Source organism: Colossoma macropomum, unplaced genomic scaffold (assembly GCF_904425465.1).
Source record: "Colossoma macropomum unplaced genomic scaffold, Colossoma_macropomum, whole genome shotgun sequence".
NCBI classification, from domain to species: domain Eukaryota; kingdom Metazoa; phylum Chordata; class Actinopteri; order Characiformes; family Serrasalmidae; genus Colossoma; species Colossoma macropomum.
The window spans coordinates 9074436-9094245 of NW_023494804.1; the positions used below are offsets into that span (position 1 = coordinate 9074436).

The window sequence follows — 19810 nt, forward strand, 5'->3', positions numbered from 1 at the left end:
ATTCCATAGTGGGCCTCACAGTATTCTTAAGTAAGTAGTTACAGTTATAAAAAAGAAAAAACACTGACTGATCGTTACCCTGTTGTTTCTGACTTTCTTCTATTCCTCCTTTTTCATTTCCTGCTTCCTTCTATCACTTTATCTGAATGTCATCCCACAGAAAGACTCCCCCCAGGTAACGAGAATGGCCTGCAATGACTGCTTTCTGTTTGGTCTTTTCATATGTGTTTTTTGTAATAAATGAGCCGTGTCACCTTTTTAATTAGCTTGTAAACATGTAATCAGCACCATGTCATTAGTTCATAAAGGGTGATGATGTTCATGATGATAAAACGGCTGCATGTGGTTGTGCTAATCATAGACTGTTTGTTTGTCAGAGCTCCCAGGAAGCCCATCATGGATACAGAGCTGGTGGTAAACCATGGATCTCACCTGAGCGATGCCAGTAAAAAGCGTCTGATTGAGGACACAGAGGACTGGCGTCCGCGCACAGGCACCTCGCAGTCTCGCTCCTTCCGCATCCTGGCACAGATCACAGGCACAGAGAATGGTTAGTGACTGCACTGGGTCTTAAGCTGAGCTGCACGAAATGTTGTTTGTTAGTGGTTAGTGTGATTATTAGGCTTTGTAATACTTAAATTGCAGAAGGCTGCAATATCCAAATAAGCCTCTTACCAATCACAGTGTTTTGTACTGTGTGCCTAAAGCATCTTGACCAATCACAGGTCCAGATGAGCATTTTTGTGGATGTCAGAGTATTCAATCTGACTGTAATCTAGTAAAAGTAAATAATATTTGTCAGTTGTGTGTTGCATTGACACAGAGTATCAATAGATTGAGTCTCATTCAATACCGGAGTTGTTGGTCTTGGCATCGGTGAGCCAAAAGATATGCTTATTTCAAAATCTAGACTGCTGATTGGCTGTCTAAATTACATTCTCCATGCATGTTATTAACATTGACGTTTCTTGATTAGTCTGTGATCCATTGTGGTCAGTAAATGTACCCACTTCTGGCACTTAATGCTCATTTCAGGTTTAGGCCCCACCATTTTTTGGTTTCCACTTAAAAAGGAGATATCAAAAAAGTATAATTCATGAACTGGTATTGAAATAAAGGTATCAGTATTGGTATCAATGTCTGAAAATATTTAATAATACTCAACCCTACTTGCAATACTAGTATTTTGTCCATAGCATGCAGCCCTACTCTTAACCCAGGATTACTATGTCTCCCGGAACCATAAAGCTTTCCCCTGCTAAGACATTAAGAAGCTGTGATCTGTGTCCCTTGAGAATTTAGCAACAGAAGGAAGCAGTGTGTTTTTCATTGCTGCCTTTCTTCCCCACCTTCCCAGCTCTCTGTGTTTGATGCTGAAAGTGAGTCTTTTCTCTGAGGCAGTGCTCATGTTCTTTTTTTCTCTCTTCTCTCTCCTCCAGAGCAAGCCCACGAGAGCAGCCCCGGAAAGAAGTAAGCATGTGGTGGTTTGTTATTGTTATTTGATTCAATGCCATTTTCATGCTGAGTGCCTGAGTGCGTGCTGTTGTTGTTACTGTTGCTGTGTAGTTTCTTGATGCTTGGTGCTTGGTTGTGTACCGGTGCCCCCAGTATGGCATGTTTTGGGTTCTCTTTGTTTTTTTAGTTTCATATTTACCCAAGTGTGGTGAGCTGGTCAGATATTGCACGCTCAGTTAGGACTAAACCACATCAGATGCTGAGAAGAAGAGTCATGAGTCTGCAGAAGAAGATTCATGACCTTTCTGTTTTATCTTAATCTAACTCCTGACCAGAGTGGAATGGAAACCGCCCTGTCATGGAGAGGGATTGCGGGTAAATAAATGGGATTGTGGGTAATCAGGGAGCTCTAAGAAAAACATCCCTGCTCTTCTCTCTTTGCATGGATGTGGGAAGCGGTGGAAAAAATTGCAAACCAATGTGTCTCAAGGCCAGAGTCTAGTAAACAACGTTGGCTAATGTCTTGGCTGCTCATTTGAAACTATTTTGACTTTAATTGCTGTTATGAAGAATCAGAGGTACAGAGAAAGCCTTTGGAAGGCAGCCATGCTCATGTATATGAATGTGGTTTCCATGCTGTGCTGAATATTGCAGCTATTAATATCACAAAAGATTGCTGTTGTTGCATGCTGAAAATGAGGTTTTTATTTTATTACTGTTTACAATATTGCAGTAAAATTAATGTGTTTCTTCCTGTTCTTCATTTCCTTTAATGTCATCTTTCCATCGATCTTTCTCTGCCGGGACGTCAGGGTGACCAAAGTTGACCCCGAGGTTGTGCGGCCTAAGTACAACAAGCTTCGTGACTGGCATCATGGGGTCTCTGCCCGGGTGCTGAATGTCCAGTAGTGATTTGACATCAGTCTGTCTGTCCTGCTCCAGTTTAACACACTCTCTCACTCAGCCACTCTGGATTGGCTTCTGTTTGTAGACCCATGACAGTAGTGATTGCTCAAAAAGCCAGTTGTTTTAGTCTAATTTATGTTTGTAAGTGAGTGAGTTTGAAGACAGAAGTGAAAAGCAAGGTAGTTGTTTCACATGGATGCTTGTAAAGAACCTTATCTTGCATGATTTATATGTTGTCTCTGCCTTAGCGTCTGTTTCCAGTCTTTAGGGGTTTGTGTTTGCAATTTTTTAAAAAGTTCTGTTTTTCCTTTTTTCTCTCTGGACCTGTCAGCTTCATACTCTTTAAAATTCCTGCTCCCTGCTTTTCTGACTTCTGTGTTTGATTTAACATGCTAGCAAAATAGTATGAATGTCTTTAAAAGTCCCAATAAAACGCTTTCTTTGGTCTCTCTGCAACTGAGTCTCCTGTGCTCTCTTTTGTTGTTTCTCTCCTGTTCCTTTTCTTCTGGCTTTCTGAAATCTAATAGTCTGAACAGCTGGAAACTGAAATGTAATACATCCAGCACACTTTAAGCCTCTGATTAGATCATCAGATGCAGCCCAGAGAGAGACGCCTTGCTTTTCACATTGGATTAGAATACAGCCTACCATGATGGAGTTTATGTAATCAAACTGCAGTCTTCTGCTCCAGATGAGTAGTCACAAGTTCCACTTAGATCAGGCATTTGTCTGTGATGTACAGAGGTGTTTCTCTCCTACACTAGACAGTGGCTAGACAGTAGCATCCCACAGGCCTGCCACGTACCTCGTCACACAAAGAGCTGTAGCTCTCTCTCCTCTGATAGAAAAACCACTGAACATTTCCAATATTTATTTATTGTCATGGATTAATAATAGATGAGCTTCCTCCTTTGAGCTGAGTAGCTCCTACGTCTTTTTCTTTATGCCTGTCTTTCTCCTGCCTTTATTCTCTCCTTTTTGTCCCCAGGGGTTAAAGAACATAAAGAACAAAATGGAACACGGGGTGCTGGGGAAAAAATGGAATCAAGCAAAGCAATACATAACGTATTGGTTTGAGCAGAGGTGTAGGGGAACCTGAGGGTACATTATATATTAATACTCCATTCTCTTTAATGCACTTTTTCACTCACTAGCCGCAGGCTATGAGACTGGCTAGCCTAGCAGTAATGCAGCACTGACTGTGTCCACCAGATGGCAGTATGGTGAAGTGGTTTCTCATTCCCTGGTCTGCTCTCAGCCTATATGTAGATATGGGTTTGAACTGACTGTCAAATTTTGTGAGAGTGTTTGTGTGCATTAAAGAGAATGGAGTATTAATATATAATGTATTAATATATAAAATTAATTATAAAATTAATATATAATGTTTAACATCTTATTTGATTGTGAGAGTATTTATATAGTTTTTTTTTTGTTTTGTTTTTTTGTACTACAGAAACCAACCTGTCATTGCTAAAGACTAAAACGTGAAGTGTTTTCTTATTGTGAAGTATGTCACTTTTTTTTAATTCAAAAAGCAAGCCAAACATGCAGGTTTCATCCCAGAAAAGCCACTTAGTAGCAGTCTGAAAAGATAACCTTGGATAATTCGATGTAAGCCATTTCATTTAGCTGCAGGGTGGGTTTTTGTGTTGGCAAATTCCTCTGCCGAGTTCATGTTAACCTGCTGCTGATGGCAGTGCACCATGCTGCTCAGCCTGTAACCAGCTGCCCAGTGCATATGTGCCCCGCATGGCCTCTGCCATGACCAGCCAGGCCCTCCCCCTACCTTTCAAAGTCAGGTTCCGTGCAGATACAGTTTCCCCTGCTGACTCTGCCCAGGTTGAAATGATTTTTTTTTCTCCTACTCCCATCTGTTGGTTTAGGAGAGCTGTATCTTTCCAATATATTGTATTAGATTCAAGCCTAATGTACCTGGCAGTGTGAAAAGACCACGGCATCTAGATCCGAGCGTCTGGACCCATGAATGAAGGTTTATTGTTATTTCATTATATGGCTGATGAAAGATTACGATCACTCTGACTGAGTGGTGTTAGTGGATTATTGTTCCTTGTGTGTCTGTGTTGGGGGGTTAGATGGTGGCATGGAAACTGGGGCAGTACTTTGCTGGAGTGAAGGCAGTGCCAACTATTGTTGTTGGCACCTGTTTTCTTCATTAACAAACCATCTGGGACTGCTGGGCTGATTGGCCAGATTTATTTGATCAATCTGGTCATGCTTAGCATCCTACACAAGCCTAATTCAAAACACGTCCCCTGTAATTGGCTAGATTGGTATTAATTGCGTATGTGTAGACTGGCTCCTAATTGGTTCTTAAAGGCCTGGTTTGATGTAGTTTCCTGTCGCACGTAATTGCTTTATTGTGTTCTATAAGTAAATCCTTAATCTATTCCTTTACTGGCGCAGACAGTCTTCATCTGTTACTCTTCAATTACAGAACCACCAAATGCAGTTCACCTCACATGTTCTCAGAAAAACATTTTATTATGTGGATACTGAATGGCTGCAGGCCCTTGTAGTTTGCAGTCAGAAATAACAGATGATTACGCCCCATGAAAGGCTCCGCTTCTTGCTTTGGAACAGGAATAGCGTTTGTTAGGATACCGCATGCGGAGCACTAGAGGGAGCGCAGCTAGGCGTGTGGCTGCGGCTTGGGACAGTGAAAGGCAGCAAAATGACACCCAGCAGCTGGAGAAAGAGCTCAGTCTTATGGTTAAACCCTCCCCTGTGTTCATGCATGCTGTTGCCATAACAAACCCACCCCAGGGTCTCTCCCCAGGGCTGAAGAGCAGCTGATCGGTCAGTTTTGAGAGGTCTGGAATCTGGCTTAATCTTCTGTAGGGCTAGTGTGGTATTTGAGAGATTCAAAACTGTAATAACTCTGTTATGAGCACTCATCTGGAATTTTGAAGTCATTTTTAAGGGAAGATTCCATCACTGCTCGTAACAGGGCTCTTTCCTCTGCTCTCTCCACAGTGAGGCTGTGGAAGATGTCCACCCGAGCGCTCATACCAGCTCTACAGTTAAAACTATGACCAAAGCCCCTGCTGGAGCCCCCCGGACTGGTAATGGTGTCCCTCCACCCACAACCAAAAGTTGGCAGTCTGGTGGGAACACTGCAGGTACATAGAAAATATTATACACAAAATATCTGTTTCCTCTTTATCATCAAAAGATCTGCACAAGGCTATGAACAAGAGTTAACTGTTGAGATATACATATATATAATATATAAACATATACATGTTTATATATATGTATACAAATATACATTTTATATATATATATATATATATATATATATATATATATATATATATATATATATATATATATATATAAAACATTAAAAAATTGTATTGCAATACACATTGTGCCCTAAAGGTGGCAACCTTGTGCTTTTTAAATCATGCTTTATGGTGGCTGTGTTTATTGCCACAGAGTGCTTGCTGTGCCATTGGATTTTAAAGCTTGAAGTTCACAGGGCCCATAAAAATAGAGTGGTATTTCACTAAATGAGCTCAAATGATATGTCTTAACAGTTATGCAGTCAAATCGGTTGTGAAATTGAAATTACTTATTTTTTTTTCCATGTGACTGAGTGCCCACTAAACAGAGACGTTTTAGGGTCCATATCTCCCTCCCCTCATGTAGTGCTCCAGACTCAGGGCTGAAGCGTAAATATTTACTCAGGGGACGGGGTGATCTTATTAGCGTGCTCTGTGCTCTTCAGTGGGCGCCCATATCCCATAGAGGTGCAGTATTGTTGGAATGCAGCGAGGGAGGCCCCATGTTTACCAGGACTGGCTCTCTGGGGGGCTTTTAAGAGCAAGCTGCTGACAGGAGCTCTGGCAGGGATGGTTGGGAACACAGGTATGTCTCTGTGAAATATGTGTGCCTTACTCGTTCGGCTTCAAAACAAACAACTCACCTCCGGACAAGCCCTGCTGGAGCCAAGCAAACTGCAGCGGTGGATGGTCTTAAGTGCTATAAGATTAGGAGTGGGTGATGTGGCAAAAATGTCATGATACTTCAAAACATTCCCCAGTACACAGTACAAATGTCATATTTGGCTGGGGTTTGTTAGAAATAGGCACAGTGCAGCAGCAACAGAGGTGCCACTTTAAAAATGTTATCGGAAACTGAGTACTGTGACTTTATCACTACATCCAGTCAAGCAGGACCACCTGTGCTCTCGTGGATTAATGACATTCCGACCAACCAACAATAAGGAGAATCCAACGAAAGCTCTTTTCAATATGATATAGAAAAGCTTGTCATGACAGTTTATTGTGATAACAATATCGTATCATATCATCCATCCTTAACCAAATTTCGTTTTCGCTCCATGTGTTTTGATCATCTAGGTTAAGTGAAGGAGCACTGATGAGCTGTCTTGACTTCCTAATTGATAGCTTAGATGTAGAATCCTTCTCTAATTTTTGGTTTAGTGAGATAATAGCTGCCAAAAGGAGACACTATGAAGATGGGACAGGAGGGGGGAGTGACGGCGAAGATGCATCCAATTAAAACTCATCAGACTGAGTGATTCCAGACGTCATGCTCTCCGGATGGACTGTCCATTCTGCTGGAAGATCAGGAACGTTGCTCACACACACAGAGGCAGGGCTGGAGGCTGTCTGAGAAAGCATCTGGGCCTCATTGCACTAAGAGACCTGTGGCTGTGTGCTACATCATACGAAAATTGCAGCTCCTTAAAACAGCCCTGTTCCCCTAATGGCATCCCCCCTGCCTTATTACAAAATGATTAGGACTGATGAAGATGGGGGCTGCTTGTACAGACAGTTTAAAATGAAGGCTTTTTAAGGGGAAAAAGAAGGCTTTTTGAACTTTTTGAGTGCTTTTCTTTAGAAATGTTCCACTGTGATTCAAATGGTCCTTCACTTGGATATGTTTTAGAAAGTAGGCTGTAAAATTATAACTGCTTCTCAGGTCTGAGCAAGGAGGAAAAGCTCCCCTTATCTAACTTTAGCCACAGGATGTGGCAAGCCCCTCCACCAGAGGATCTGCTGGAGAAAGGGATGACTCAGCAGAAGAACGCCGTGATGGAACCGCTGAGGTTTACTCTGTCCTTGGACAGTGTTTTCCACTTTCGCCATGGTTTCTGAGAAACAGTGACGTCAAAAAGGGACTTTGTCCCAACTGCAAGGCATGGGAATGGGATTTTTCCTGACTTTAGGTTCAAGTTTATTTCAGAATCATTGCTGAATAGCTAAAAAGTGCATGAAATAATTTTTTTGTGGATCCTGGGGCACCTAGTCAAAACGGGGGCTGCAGCTAACTTTTATAATTGGGTAATTTATTGACAATTTTTTTTAAATTAACACCTATTCACAGTAGCCACAGAATGTAATTTCAGCTTGTTTTGAAATCCCCTACTTCAGCTACAAATTTTAATGTTGTAATTAAACTAGAACTAGAAATATTTAATTTAGAAACACTTTTAATTATATTTTGAATTAAACAATTTTATTTGCGTATATTAATAAAAATCTGTCAAGTTGATTTCCATTCTGTCAGTGGAATGGCCACTAGGACGCCTGCAGAAAGGGGTTAATCGCCTAATCTAATGATGTTCCTGTTTTAGTGTAAAATAAAAATAAATGCACAAGAAACCTGAATTTGAAAATGTATCACCCAAAACATGTAGTTACTATTGTTTACATTTATTTCTCAGTTGAAATTGTTGCTGAATGATTGAACACAAGAAATTACAACTGAAAAATTTTAATGCTTTTCTAACTTATGTTTATATTACTTCATTTATCGTTTATTAACTATTGATATTTTACAACTTTATTACCTTTTGTTCTCTTTAAAGTTCTGTCTGAATCATAAACGATTTCTTCTGATGACTCAACACAGGGACAGAAGGCATATTGACCCCTTCTGAGTTGTGCTTTGAAATCTTTTGGAATTAACGCATGTATGAACAATTACAGGGTGCTTTTTAAAACAAATAAACGGCTGTAGCGCACATCGTTTGTTTAAGCATTACATGTAGTACTTGATAAAGACATCCAATGGTGCGAGGATCGCTTGAAAGGTTGGGGCGACCACATATTAAATATGTTGAACATATGCATTGTTATTACAGTTATGGTGAAAGTCTTAAAAATTACATAGGCAGATGATCAGTCTGTGGCCCAGTGTTTGAGCCATGGCGGCTCGAGAAGGAAACCCTGCCTCCCCCTTGTCTGTCACACACATCTTTGTCACAGCTGAACTGGCTGGCTGAAAGCAGCGGATACATCCTCCAGATGTCTATCAGCTGGAGATAAGACACCCTGCAGCCGTGACTCCCCCACCCCAGCTCTCTCTCTTTTTCCGTCTGATGGCGCCATTCAAGAATGTGTTACTTTAGCACCAAGATGGTTAGGCTAGCTGCGTTTGAGCGAGACGTAGCCTATGGGTCCTCTCACTACCCTGTGAGTACACAGTGCTGTCAACTTCTGCTCAGTATCTCTCCGTCAGGGGGCATTTTGTGAGGTGACCCGGTCTGGTTTGGCCCCCCTGGCTTTGATTCCTGCGCCAGGCTGAAAGGACGCCTCTGTATCTCCCACCACAGCGCAGTGACCTTTACCCACCAGGGTCTGCGCAGGCGAGGAGAGAAGGGGAGGATTGTCCCTCTCCTCTCCGATCTCCCAGAAACTAAGGGGGATTATTTTGCCAGGTGTCTCCTCTGGCTCTGGGAATGTTGTTTTCTTCTTCCTCTTTTTCTTTTTTTCCCTTTACTTGAGTAAACTGATCCTTTGTTTGGGGCCTGGGTGGTGTGGATGTCCCGGACACAGATGGCCCATCCTCCTCTGAGGCCTTGCGATGAACCCGTTGAATTTAGTAGGGAGTCAGAGCGTGTATCTTTTCGTAACAAGGGGTCTCTCCATCACCTGTGGTCACGCTACACAGCCATACACAATATTACCTGTTCCTATTACCTCTCTGTGGGACAGCCACGCAGCTTTGTCTGCAGTAATTCAGACAATGTTGTGGGTAAAGTTCACCTACTGGTCACTCAGATTAAAATCTCTCTCTCTCTCTATCTCTCTCTCTCCCCCTGTCTCTCTCTCTACCTCTGTGATTAGGTTTTCCCAAAGCAGGTGCACCAGCAGGCCACACAGGGCCTTCCTATGGGCGAGTGAGCAATAGTGTTACGAAAGGCCCTGATCGCCCCACACCACAGCCTCACCCTAAAGACCAGGATACACTGGTTCAGCGAGCAGAGCACATCCCTGCTGGAACCCGCACGCCCATGTGTGCCCACTGCAACATGGTCATCAGGTGGGACTTTCTTTCTGACATAAGCACATTTGTTGCCTTGACGTTACTATACAGTGGTGTGCATGGTTGTTTTTCTTCGAAGCTGCAGTAAGAGCTTTGAAGGTAAGTTGTGGAAGCAAGAACAGCATTGACAACCAACGCTATGCAGATCAACATGGTTGTTTTTACCATTTGGTAATGCCAGTTACCCTCTACACTGTGACTATTTTATGACAGATGGACCAGTAGGGAAGACTGAAAATTATGAGGAATAAAATCTTTACATATCGCTGTTGTCGGAAGAAAACCTCGTATCTCCAAAATGGAAACTTTACAGGAGAAGAAAAAACCTACCATACTTTTAATGTAAGTCAATGGAACCAGACATTTTTCCAAGCAGTTTTGTGTCATTTCTTTTGGTCCATTCTTCAAGAAATTTGCACACAATGTAAAGAGCAACAAGCATTTTCAAATTATGTCAAAAACTGAAAAACAAAAATGGAGATAGGAGGTTTTCTTCCGACAGCAGCGATATGTTCAAGTTAAAAAGGTTTTTAACAGGTTTTGTTACAACAGTGATGATATGTCAGTTTTAACCAAAAATGACCATTTCCTATAAATGTCTGAAGTCATCTCATCATTCTGTAGTTGACGTCATGCCTATATTTGGAACTCCGTGTCTATTGGGATCATTACATCAAGTGTAGTAGAGTGTCAGTAGAAAAATGTATGTAGGACAGAATGTTTCAGGTCTGGAACCTTTTTGTTTACTACAGGGGGTGAGAGCAGCGACTTTTGAAAGTCCTGTTCATTTTAATCATAGAGAAATTCCTGAGCATTCCTATTATGGGCATGTCCAACTAAAGATTGCTGCACGACTTCAGAGATCTATTTGAAGCATTGAGACATATATAAATGTGAACATATATAATTTGCGTTCATGCCGTGTTACAAATTGACCACAGCACATGCTGTTTGAGTTCGATCCTCTTGACCTATGGCATAAAATCAGAGAAGGCTCATGTAAAGCCGCGACAAGGGCAAGCCAGTCTCGGTGTGACTGGAACATGCGGTGTAAGCTTTAATTTGCAGAGAAAGTAATTGCTGATTAATTTGGCGTGACAGCCGGGCCGGGCAGGGGCCGTGCTGCCTTTATCTGAGCAGAATGAGAGTTCATGGCCCTTGCTGGCTTGTTATCGTTCAGTAGCTCCGACCAGAGTGCTGCGGCTCTCCCCTGTAGAGGCAGAACCTCTAGGCTGGTGTACGTTACACCGCTGCGGCCCGGGGGTAGACTCCCAGACTCCTGGCAAAAGTGGCCGTGACATCCAAGCTTTAGGGCTCCGTTTTCGGCATTCGATATGCTCTGGGCCCTTTGTTTTCCCTCTCAGTTAATCATCCGATTTGTAATCTGCATCTTCGCTGACAGAGTGGAACCTTGCTGCTCGTGTTACTCTTCAGATAACTGGACCAGATCACCAGATTCAGAGCCTCGAAAACATCTGCTTTCACAGGGTGCACAGTGGTCTTTAGGTCTGGTGCTAGTCTCATATGAAACGTAGCATGAAGAAATTCTGTAGCCCAACTTCATTTATCTGGGCATAAATGTGAGGAACATAGCCTTCCTTTGTTATTGGTGCAAACCATGAAGTATGTGAACAGAACTCCTACAGTATTCATTCCAAGGAGCTCTCTAGACTAATTTAGCAGTGCAGTCGAGAATTCGGCACTGGTGGTGACTGTGATTATTAGACACCTTTATACTGAAGGCTTATTCTATGGTTCTCACAACCATCGAAGTCTAAAATCTAAAAAATTTCAGATCTTAAAATATTTTAAAATGTCTTATTTTATACTATTATAGAGGTATTGAATTCTAAGATGATGGTTAAAGATATATCAAAAGATATATAATATTATTATATTATTAGTATATTAAACTAATTCACAGTAGTCTAATATACAGCTGACAGTGGTCCTGTGGTCAGAAAGTGACAATAAATTAACAGGTAAGATGTATATTGTGCTTATATCTCAAAGCACATGTATATGTTTGATTTTTCAACTGTTTGAACAGATGTGCCAGTCTGTGTACATTAGTATTGGTATGGAAATGGTATTGTTGTTTTGTTGAGGTATTACAAAGAAATTAAAAGGAATTTGGATTTGTACAGCAGTGTATAATATTGTATTTGGTATTACTCATTTATTAATCTTAAATCTTAAGACATATTAATGTATGGATTACTTGGTAATTACTAGAAATCTAATATGTAAATTATGTAACATGAAAGTATGAGAGTGAGGAATTGAAGTGTGGGCCGTTTACAATTTGTTCTATGTCTGTTTGTCTGTAGAGGTCCTTTCCTAGTGGCCATGGGGAAGTCATGGCACCCAGAGGAGTTCAACTGCGCACACTGCAACTGCTCTCTGGCGGAGTTGGGCTTCGTAGAGGAGCGTGGTGCCGTATACTGCGAGCACTGCTATGAGCAATTCTTCGCCCCCACCTGCTGCCGCTGTCAGCAGAAGGTCCTCGGGGTGAGTGACTCAGCGAACTGTGCCCAGCTAATCTTAAACCGTCTAATTGGCTCCACTGTTCGAACGTCTAAAAATGCACGCGCTGGCTGTCGGTTTCGAGGTCATGGTGGTATAATGGAGGAATAACACTAATTATTAGCCTTAGAAGAGTCTAGACTGTATGTACAAGCTCTCTTTCCCCTTCTTCTTCATTCTCCCTCTCTTCCCTCCCATCTTTTCCCCCTCCTTTTAAAGTCTGGTTTCCTCATTCCACCCGTGTTTCCAGCCTCATGGCCCTGGGAGCAGCCTGGGGAAGCTGCAGGGCCTGTGGGGAAAAAAGCTTTAATCGGGATCATAAGGTCCATGAGACCAAAGTGGGGAGGCTGGCACTCGCTGCTCCGACGTGTGACAATTAGCACCGGCTCTGGCGCTTCAGTGTGAGCCCCCACTTCAAACAGGCAGCACTGGGCCTCTGGAGGTGCCCGCGAGGTCAGCACCACAGAGCAAGGCGATGGAGCGGAAGGGGTATTGCTCTGCTAATGAGAGGCTAGACTAGGGCTCCCAATCTAGGACACCCTGGCATGGGCTGTGGAGGGATCAAACAACGTCTTGTTTATAGCTCTACTGAACATCATATTTATTGTGTCAGTTCGTTTCAAGGAGGATGAGCATGAGGGGAATTTTAAGTCTTCTGTTCTTCTGTGCTGCCATTGCCTTTTTTTAGCAGACAAAGAGCTCGCAGGTGTAATTGTGTGAGCTTTTAGAGGTTACTCTGCTGCCATTTAGTGAAGCATTGAAAGTGAGATCGTCATATCCTTTGTGGATTTAAAACAATAGCAAATAAGATATTACTTGTAATTAAACATAAAAGTTTAGAAGAGGAGTTATTGTTTTGAGTTTTGCCTTATAATTTAAGTATAGCTACATAATTACATGAGCACACAGCTCATTATTTAATGATTCATATTTACGTTCGCCATTTAGTGTCAAAAATGACAAACGTGGCAAAAAATAAAAAGAAAGTTCTTTCTTTCCACAAAAACAAGGCTATACGGTCTACAAGTCACATCATATTAATGAAGGTCATCTCTACTATTCACGAACACACATGCAGTTTTGATTGAACACTTACGAACTGCATTTTTGACTGATTTTCTCTGCTTGAAAATAACTATGAAGTAATTCATGTATATTTGATTCAATTTTTAATTGTGTAGTGCTTTTTGCAGCTGGCGTCACAAAGCTGCTTTACAGAAATTTGGGTCCAAGCACCAAATGAGCAAGCCAAGGGTGACAGTGGCAGGAAAGAAAAAATAAGCCTAGAGCAGGAGGAAGAAACCTTGAGAGGGTTAGACTCAAAAGGGCAACCAGTCGTCCTCTGGTTGACATTAGATAGCAAAACAAAAAGACATCAGGAGCAATAAGAGTTGGGAATGGTGAAAAGAAAATAGCTAATGAATATACAGTAATGAAAGTGGAAAAAAGAGATAACCAAAGCCTATCAGAGGTTGTCTAAAAGAATAAAGGTTAAATTTATGATTGTGATGAAAAGTAAAATAGCTATGCTGGTGATGAGCACAGATTCTAAAGATTAAAAAAGTAGAAGAAATCACCACTAAACTACTTTTCCTACTTTTTTCCTTTAACAGGAAGTCATCAATGCTCTGAAGCAAACTTGGCATGTGTACTGCTTCCTGTGCACCTCTTGCCAGCAGCCCATTCGCAACAACACCTTCCACCTGGAGGATGGACAGCCCTACTGCGAGAGAGGTGAGAGGGCAGCTCCCACACCTGCGCAGTACTAACGCAACCTGACACACTTACACACCCCGACCTGCCCTACCCATCCCATCCTTTCCGTCTGACTTCCTTTCCCTCTGACCGAGATCATCAAACAGGCACAGTCCGAAGGGCTGGTGTTAGTTACAGCCGAGTAATGAAGTAATCTGTGCTTGTTACACAGTCATTAAACAGTCAGTGACCTTTACAAGTTATTGGAGAACCATTAAAACTCCCAGTAAGTTTACAGCCTATCCATGTTGCCCTCAATGACTGTTGCTGCTGAACTCATCTTTGTGAAATATGTTCACTGTTAAAGGTGCTTTAATCACTGATCAGTGTCTGGTTTATGTCTCTTTTTGACTATTAGACTATTACGCTCTCTATGGTACCAGCTGCCATGGCTGTGACTTCCCTATTGAGGCTGGGGACAAATTTCTGGAGGCCTTGGGCTTCACCTGGCACGACACCTGCTTCGTATGTTCAGTAAGTTTACATGAAAAAAGGTGACCTGTGGATCACATGCTTTCCTGTCTCAACATTATTATGAATAGCTGAGATTTGGTCACTGCTTTTCTGGATATTAATTTCATTATGAATTCATTTTTGATGCTATAATCCACAGCTGTTTATCTTGAAAATGTCTCAAGGCGAGACATCACAGGCCGAAATAATGATCATTTTTTCAGATTTTTGGATAAATTGCACCTCTAACATGTTGTCTTGAACTGTAATCATAAAAATGTCAAAACGTAACAAATATATTTATTTTACCATGTTTTGTCAATTCCATCCACTCATTCTTAACTCTATTTGTGTCTTAAAGTTAGCAGTGTTAATGTAGGCTTAGCTTTGCTTCATTTGGCACAACCATGCTGTCATATATCACTGAAAAGCTTGATATATGTAAATTGAATATGCAAATATGTCTATTTCCTTTGTACTAATGACAACATTCACACAAACGATGCATGTTTTCTGAGATCCCACTGGGTATGTAGTTCTGAGGCCCATTATTAAAACCATTAAGCTTTTCTCTACATTTAGAACCAAAAATCTCAGCTTCTAAAACACCTGCATTCATGAAATTTTGAATTGTCGTTCCTGACCCTATTCTGAAGGATTGTACAGAAAGATTTCATAATATCTATGCTAGACTATGTACTATGAAAGGATCTGGACAACATTTTATCGCCGTGCATAGTTTTTCCTGCATAAACACTAAAATAGTGAGATCCAGTAGTCTGTTCTGTAGAATTCTTTCTCTGGAGTGAGTCTAAGCATTTTAATTCTAACATCATCCAAAAGATTTTTTTGTTTTTAAAAATATGCAAATTTAGGCATGTATATAATGTCTCATTAGCATATCTAAATGTATTTTGCCAACCCTTTCAGCACAAAGAATATCAGCAATCACCTGCCAAATATTTATTGTAATATCCAGTGGCGAACTGTGACTGTTAGAGCTAGGCTTGCCATAAATGTCAAAACATCAGGGAAAAAAACACTAACGATGATGCTAGTGTCCCTTTGGGGTTCTAGTGGTTTGATAAGCTAACAGCCATTTGCTTTCTGACTAGGCTGATGTTAGCTTCTTATTCGAATTTCCCGTTCCACCTTAAACCCTGCAGAATTAACATGTTGATCCCTAAATGCAGCAGAATGTAACTGCGATACTCTTTAGGGTGGAACGGAAAATTCGGAAAAAGGCAGTTCTAGATTAAACACAGACATTTGCTGCTTCTGTTTGGAACTTGTGAGAGACACTCATCATCTAAGCCTCTTATCCCATCACTCACTGGGCGGAAGGCAGGAAGGCAGGTCGCCAGTCCATCGCAGGGCAGACACACACATACCTATTTACACACACACTCGCACCTAGGGGCGATTTAGTATCTCCCATTGGCATGTCTTTGGCCTGTGGGAGGAAACCAGAGCAGCTGAAGGAAACCCACACAGACACGGGGAGAACTCCACACAGAAAGAACTGTGAGAGACATATTAGCATAAATTTTTACCTTGTAATAGTTTCACGGTGACTCAGTAGTGAGTTCTGGTATGGAGCTGCTGCTGTTTTCCGTTTCTATCAACCGACTGATTAGTCTGCTGCTCCTATTCAGTCAGTGATGCATCAAGGATTTCCAAAAGGCCTAGACCAGGGGTCACAACCCAAATGTTAAGAAGAGCCATTTTGTCCTTTCAACAAAAATTAAACCACATTGGGAGCCTCAACATTTTATGTCCTTTTTTACCATCTTGGCTGTAAATATGTCTCAGTATGTGCTAATGTGCTAGTGTAGGCTAAAAATATAATATAAACAAAAACTTGCTTTGCTCTGATTTAAGCTTTAGCTCAGCCATAGCCGCTTTTCTCGTATCTCTTCTCCTCAAAAGTGGAATAGTTTATTGTAAAATATCTCTCAACATTCGGAATCAGCTTTTTACGAGGCTGAAGTCAGATTCTCATTTGCCAGCTTCGTGTTCAATTTTCCTGTTTCACCTTAAATGACTTTTGAACAGTAGTATATAATCTATGGTGTCTTCTCTCATAGTGAAAAGTTTGTAATGTGTAACCATGTCCTCTTCTCCTCCAGGTCTGCAACACCAGTCTAGAGGGCCAGACCTTTTTCTCCAAAAAGGACAAACCCTTGTGCAAGAAGCACGCACACACTCTCAAAATGTGAGCCCATCTATTGCCAAGAGAAGAGGACAATGGGATGAAAATGGCAAAAAGCTCTACCAGCTGTTCTTATTTTATGTTTTATGAGATTTCTATGGTCTTAATGGAGGTGGTTATTAGAGGAACATGTTTTTTAGAGCTGATCATTGGAGCGCATGCAGTAATGTTGCCAGTCTTTTTCATGTGTGTTATTTTACGTTTGCCTCTGTGGGAGCTCCATGAAATAAAGTATTTTTGAGAATTGAAATGCATTTGAAGACAGTAATATATAATCCAGCTTTTCTCTTGTATATTAGCTGTCATCTCAAATGTGCATTTTGAAGAGAGGTGTTATTCTTTTTTTGGGTATGTGAGGTCATAAATGTACTGTTATTAAGGCTCTTCCTTGCTTTTTTCTAGAAATTAATTGATGCAAAGAAGAGAGACAGCTAGTATGTAGTGGAGAGCAACAGAGCAGGACAAAGAGAGGTCTCAGATTTTAGTAACTTAATTGAGAGTACTTTCACGAAAGGTAATTTTAACTCGTGAGAAAGGATTTGTGTACTGTTTGTCATTTGTGAACATTTTGATTGACTTTTTTTTTCCATATGCTAAGATGATAGAAGAGTATACTTTATCAGTTAGCCTCTATTTTGCAGTCATGCTATACCACATAGATTTAGAGCTGCATACTTCTGTATGTTTTATTAAGAGATTATAGGCCTAAATCTGTAACCAGTATGACCAGCTTTAAGACTCTGTATGTTCAGCTTCATTTCAGTGGTCCAGCCCCTCCTCGTCCCCTCTGCTACGGCAAGGGCTGAAACAGAGCGCTATTTATCCAGCTATATTTATTGAGGCGTGAGGGATGAATTTTAGGGTTTCTAAGGACTTTGCACATATTTCATTGCTCTGACAGAGTCAGGGCGGAAAGTTAGTTTTAAGGACAGTGATGTCTTTCGTATTAGATTTTTAATCTGCGTGAGGTTTGGGCCTAATCTGATATTCCGAATAAGAACCAGTTATTTTAATATGAAACTTAATATGAATGCCTAGTTGCCTTAGAAATAATTGTGCACAGACTGCTAATAGAGAACTCTGTCGCTACAGTGAGCACACAATCATTCTTAAAACCAATCGTTTCGCTTTATTTACATTGTTTTACAGAGCTTTTTCCCTTTGGTCATAAGTAATGTATTACAAAATTATGTTTTCATGTGTCTTTTTTACGCCCATCTGTTCCGCATATATTTGTCACCTCCTAATTAAGAAATGGGAGAAATAAATGCTGTTCTTATTAAACTCTGCCTCAGAGTGTAATAAATATTAATATAGATTGTATTCCCACTAAGCCTATACTGAAGTAACTGTTCATCTATTACCATTACACAATTATTCCTTTCCTTAGCCTCTTTAACATTTTAATAGAGCTTTTTGCATAACATAAACCATAAATTTATTGACATTCTTTATTATTTATCCTTACATTGTATAGCTAGCAGACTGTATTCAAAGGGAATGGCTTTCAGGACATGTGTGCACCTGTATGTCTGTGATGTACCATGTAATTTTAGACACAGTTGTGCAGGATTCACTTGTTTGCTATTCACTATCCAGCTCTGTGATGTTGTCTTATTAATACGCACTATTGTTTCTGCCTTCACTGAATCTGTGCCCTACAACTTTTGGGTTAACAACTGCATTATCTACTGCTTCATCCCACTTCATGACGACAGTTGAACACTTAAAGGGCAGTGAATCTGTAAAATATATATATATATATATATATATATATATATATATATATATGCGCTATACCCCATCATATATATATATATATATATATATATATATATATATATATACACACATTTTATATATATATATATATATATATACACATTTTATATATATATATATATATATATATATATATATATATATATATACACATTTTATATATATATATATACACATTTTATATATATATATATACACATTTTATATATATATATATATATATATATATATATATATATATATATATATATATATAAGATGTGTCCACACTGACCAGAGCTGTAGATGATTGAGTAATAATTGAGAAAGCTATAAAACTTTGAGAATAGAGTTATAATAAAATTATCATCTGGAATGCCTTGTAGTTTAACAGTGGTGCAAATTACTGTAAATATAATTACAGTATATTATTTAGCATTTAATAATTTCTTGCTGTTTCCCAAAACTGGAAATATGAAACAAAACATCTTAAAATTCACAAAGTGGACAAAAGTGTGTGGACACCTGACCATCACACATTTATACGCTTGTACATCCCTTTCTAAAACCCCTTTTTTGGCTAACAGCCGCCACTCTACTGGGAAGGCTTTGCACAAGATTTTGGACTGTGTCTGTGGGAATTTGTGCAATTTTCAGTCAAAAGAACATTTGTAAGGTCAGGCACTGATGTTGGACAAGAAGTTCTGGCTTGCAACCGATATTCCAGTTCATCAAGTATTCTTCTTTGCACACCACACTCGCCAAACCATGTCTTTATGGACCTCGCTTTGTGCCCAGTTTTGCTGGAACAGGAACTGTTGTCACAAAGTTGGAAGCATATAATTGCCTAAAATGCATGTATCTTTGTACGCTGTAGCTTTAGCATTACCCTTCCCTGAAACTAAGGGGCCTAGACCCTGAAAAACAGCCCCAGACCAATATACCATGTACTTCAGCACTCAGCGGCCACTCTGCGAGTTTGTGTGGTCTGCTGCTTCGTGACCGAGCTGTTGTTGCTCCTATACGTTTCCATTTCACAATAATAGCAATAACAGTTGACCGGGGCAGATCTAGCAGGGCAGACATCTCTCACAAACTGACTTGTGGCAAAGGTGGTTTCCGATGACACTGCCCACGACCTAAATCACTGAGCTCTGCCAGTGTTTGTCTATGGAGATTGCATGGCTATGTGCTTGATTTTATACACCTGCTAGCAATGTGACTTCATGCTTATGTCATAAAAGTGAATTCACATTGTAGCCTATGTACATGGATGTACACTGTACTAAAATAGTACTAAAATAAACAATAAAGTAAGTTGATATTAAAAAGCTAGTTGATATTAGTCTACTTAATAGTTGTTTACTAGTAGTATAAATATTGCATTCATAGTTTTTGATAGTATTTTTAAAATATGGC

The 19810-nt window shown here is 40.4% G+C and overlaps 1 protein-coding gene across 6 annotated transcripts in view; it reads left to right on the top strand.

Annotated features, from left to right (window-relative positions):
- The window catches only part of pdlim5b (PDZ and LIM domain 5b), a 63856-nt gene extending 45797 nt beyond the window's left edge, over positions 1-18059 (top strand). For 2 of the 6 annotated variants that reach the window (XM_036595936.1, XM_036595935.1), the window contains exons 6-15: positions 10-30; positions 161-175; positions 378-550; positions 1440-1470; positions 5359-5504; positions 9486-9681; positions 12015-12195; positions 13824-13944; positions 14324-14439; positions 16548-18059. In XM_036595936.1, the coding sequence (XP_036451829.1) occupies positions 10-30; positions 161-175; positions 378-550; positions 1440-1470; positions 5359-5504; positions 9486-9681; positions 12015-12195; positions 13824-13944; positions 14324-14439; positions 16548-16637 (1090 nt within the window). In that variant the 3' untranslated portion in view covers positions 16638-18059. The remainder of the gene's footprint in view (positions 1-9; positions 31-160; positions 176-377; positions 551-1439; positions 1471-5358; positions 5505-9485; positions 9682-12014; positions 12196-13823; positions 13945-14323; positions 14440-16547) is intronic. The other 4 variants (XM_036595934.1, XM_036595938.1, XM_036595939.1 and 1 more) reach the window with 4 other exon arrangements.
- The last annotated feature ends 1751 nt before the right edge of the window (positions 18060-19810 follow it).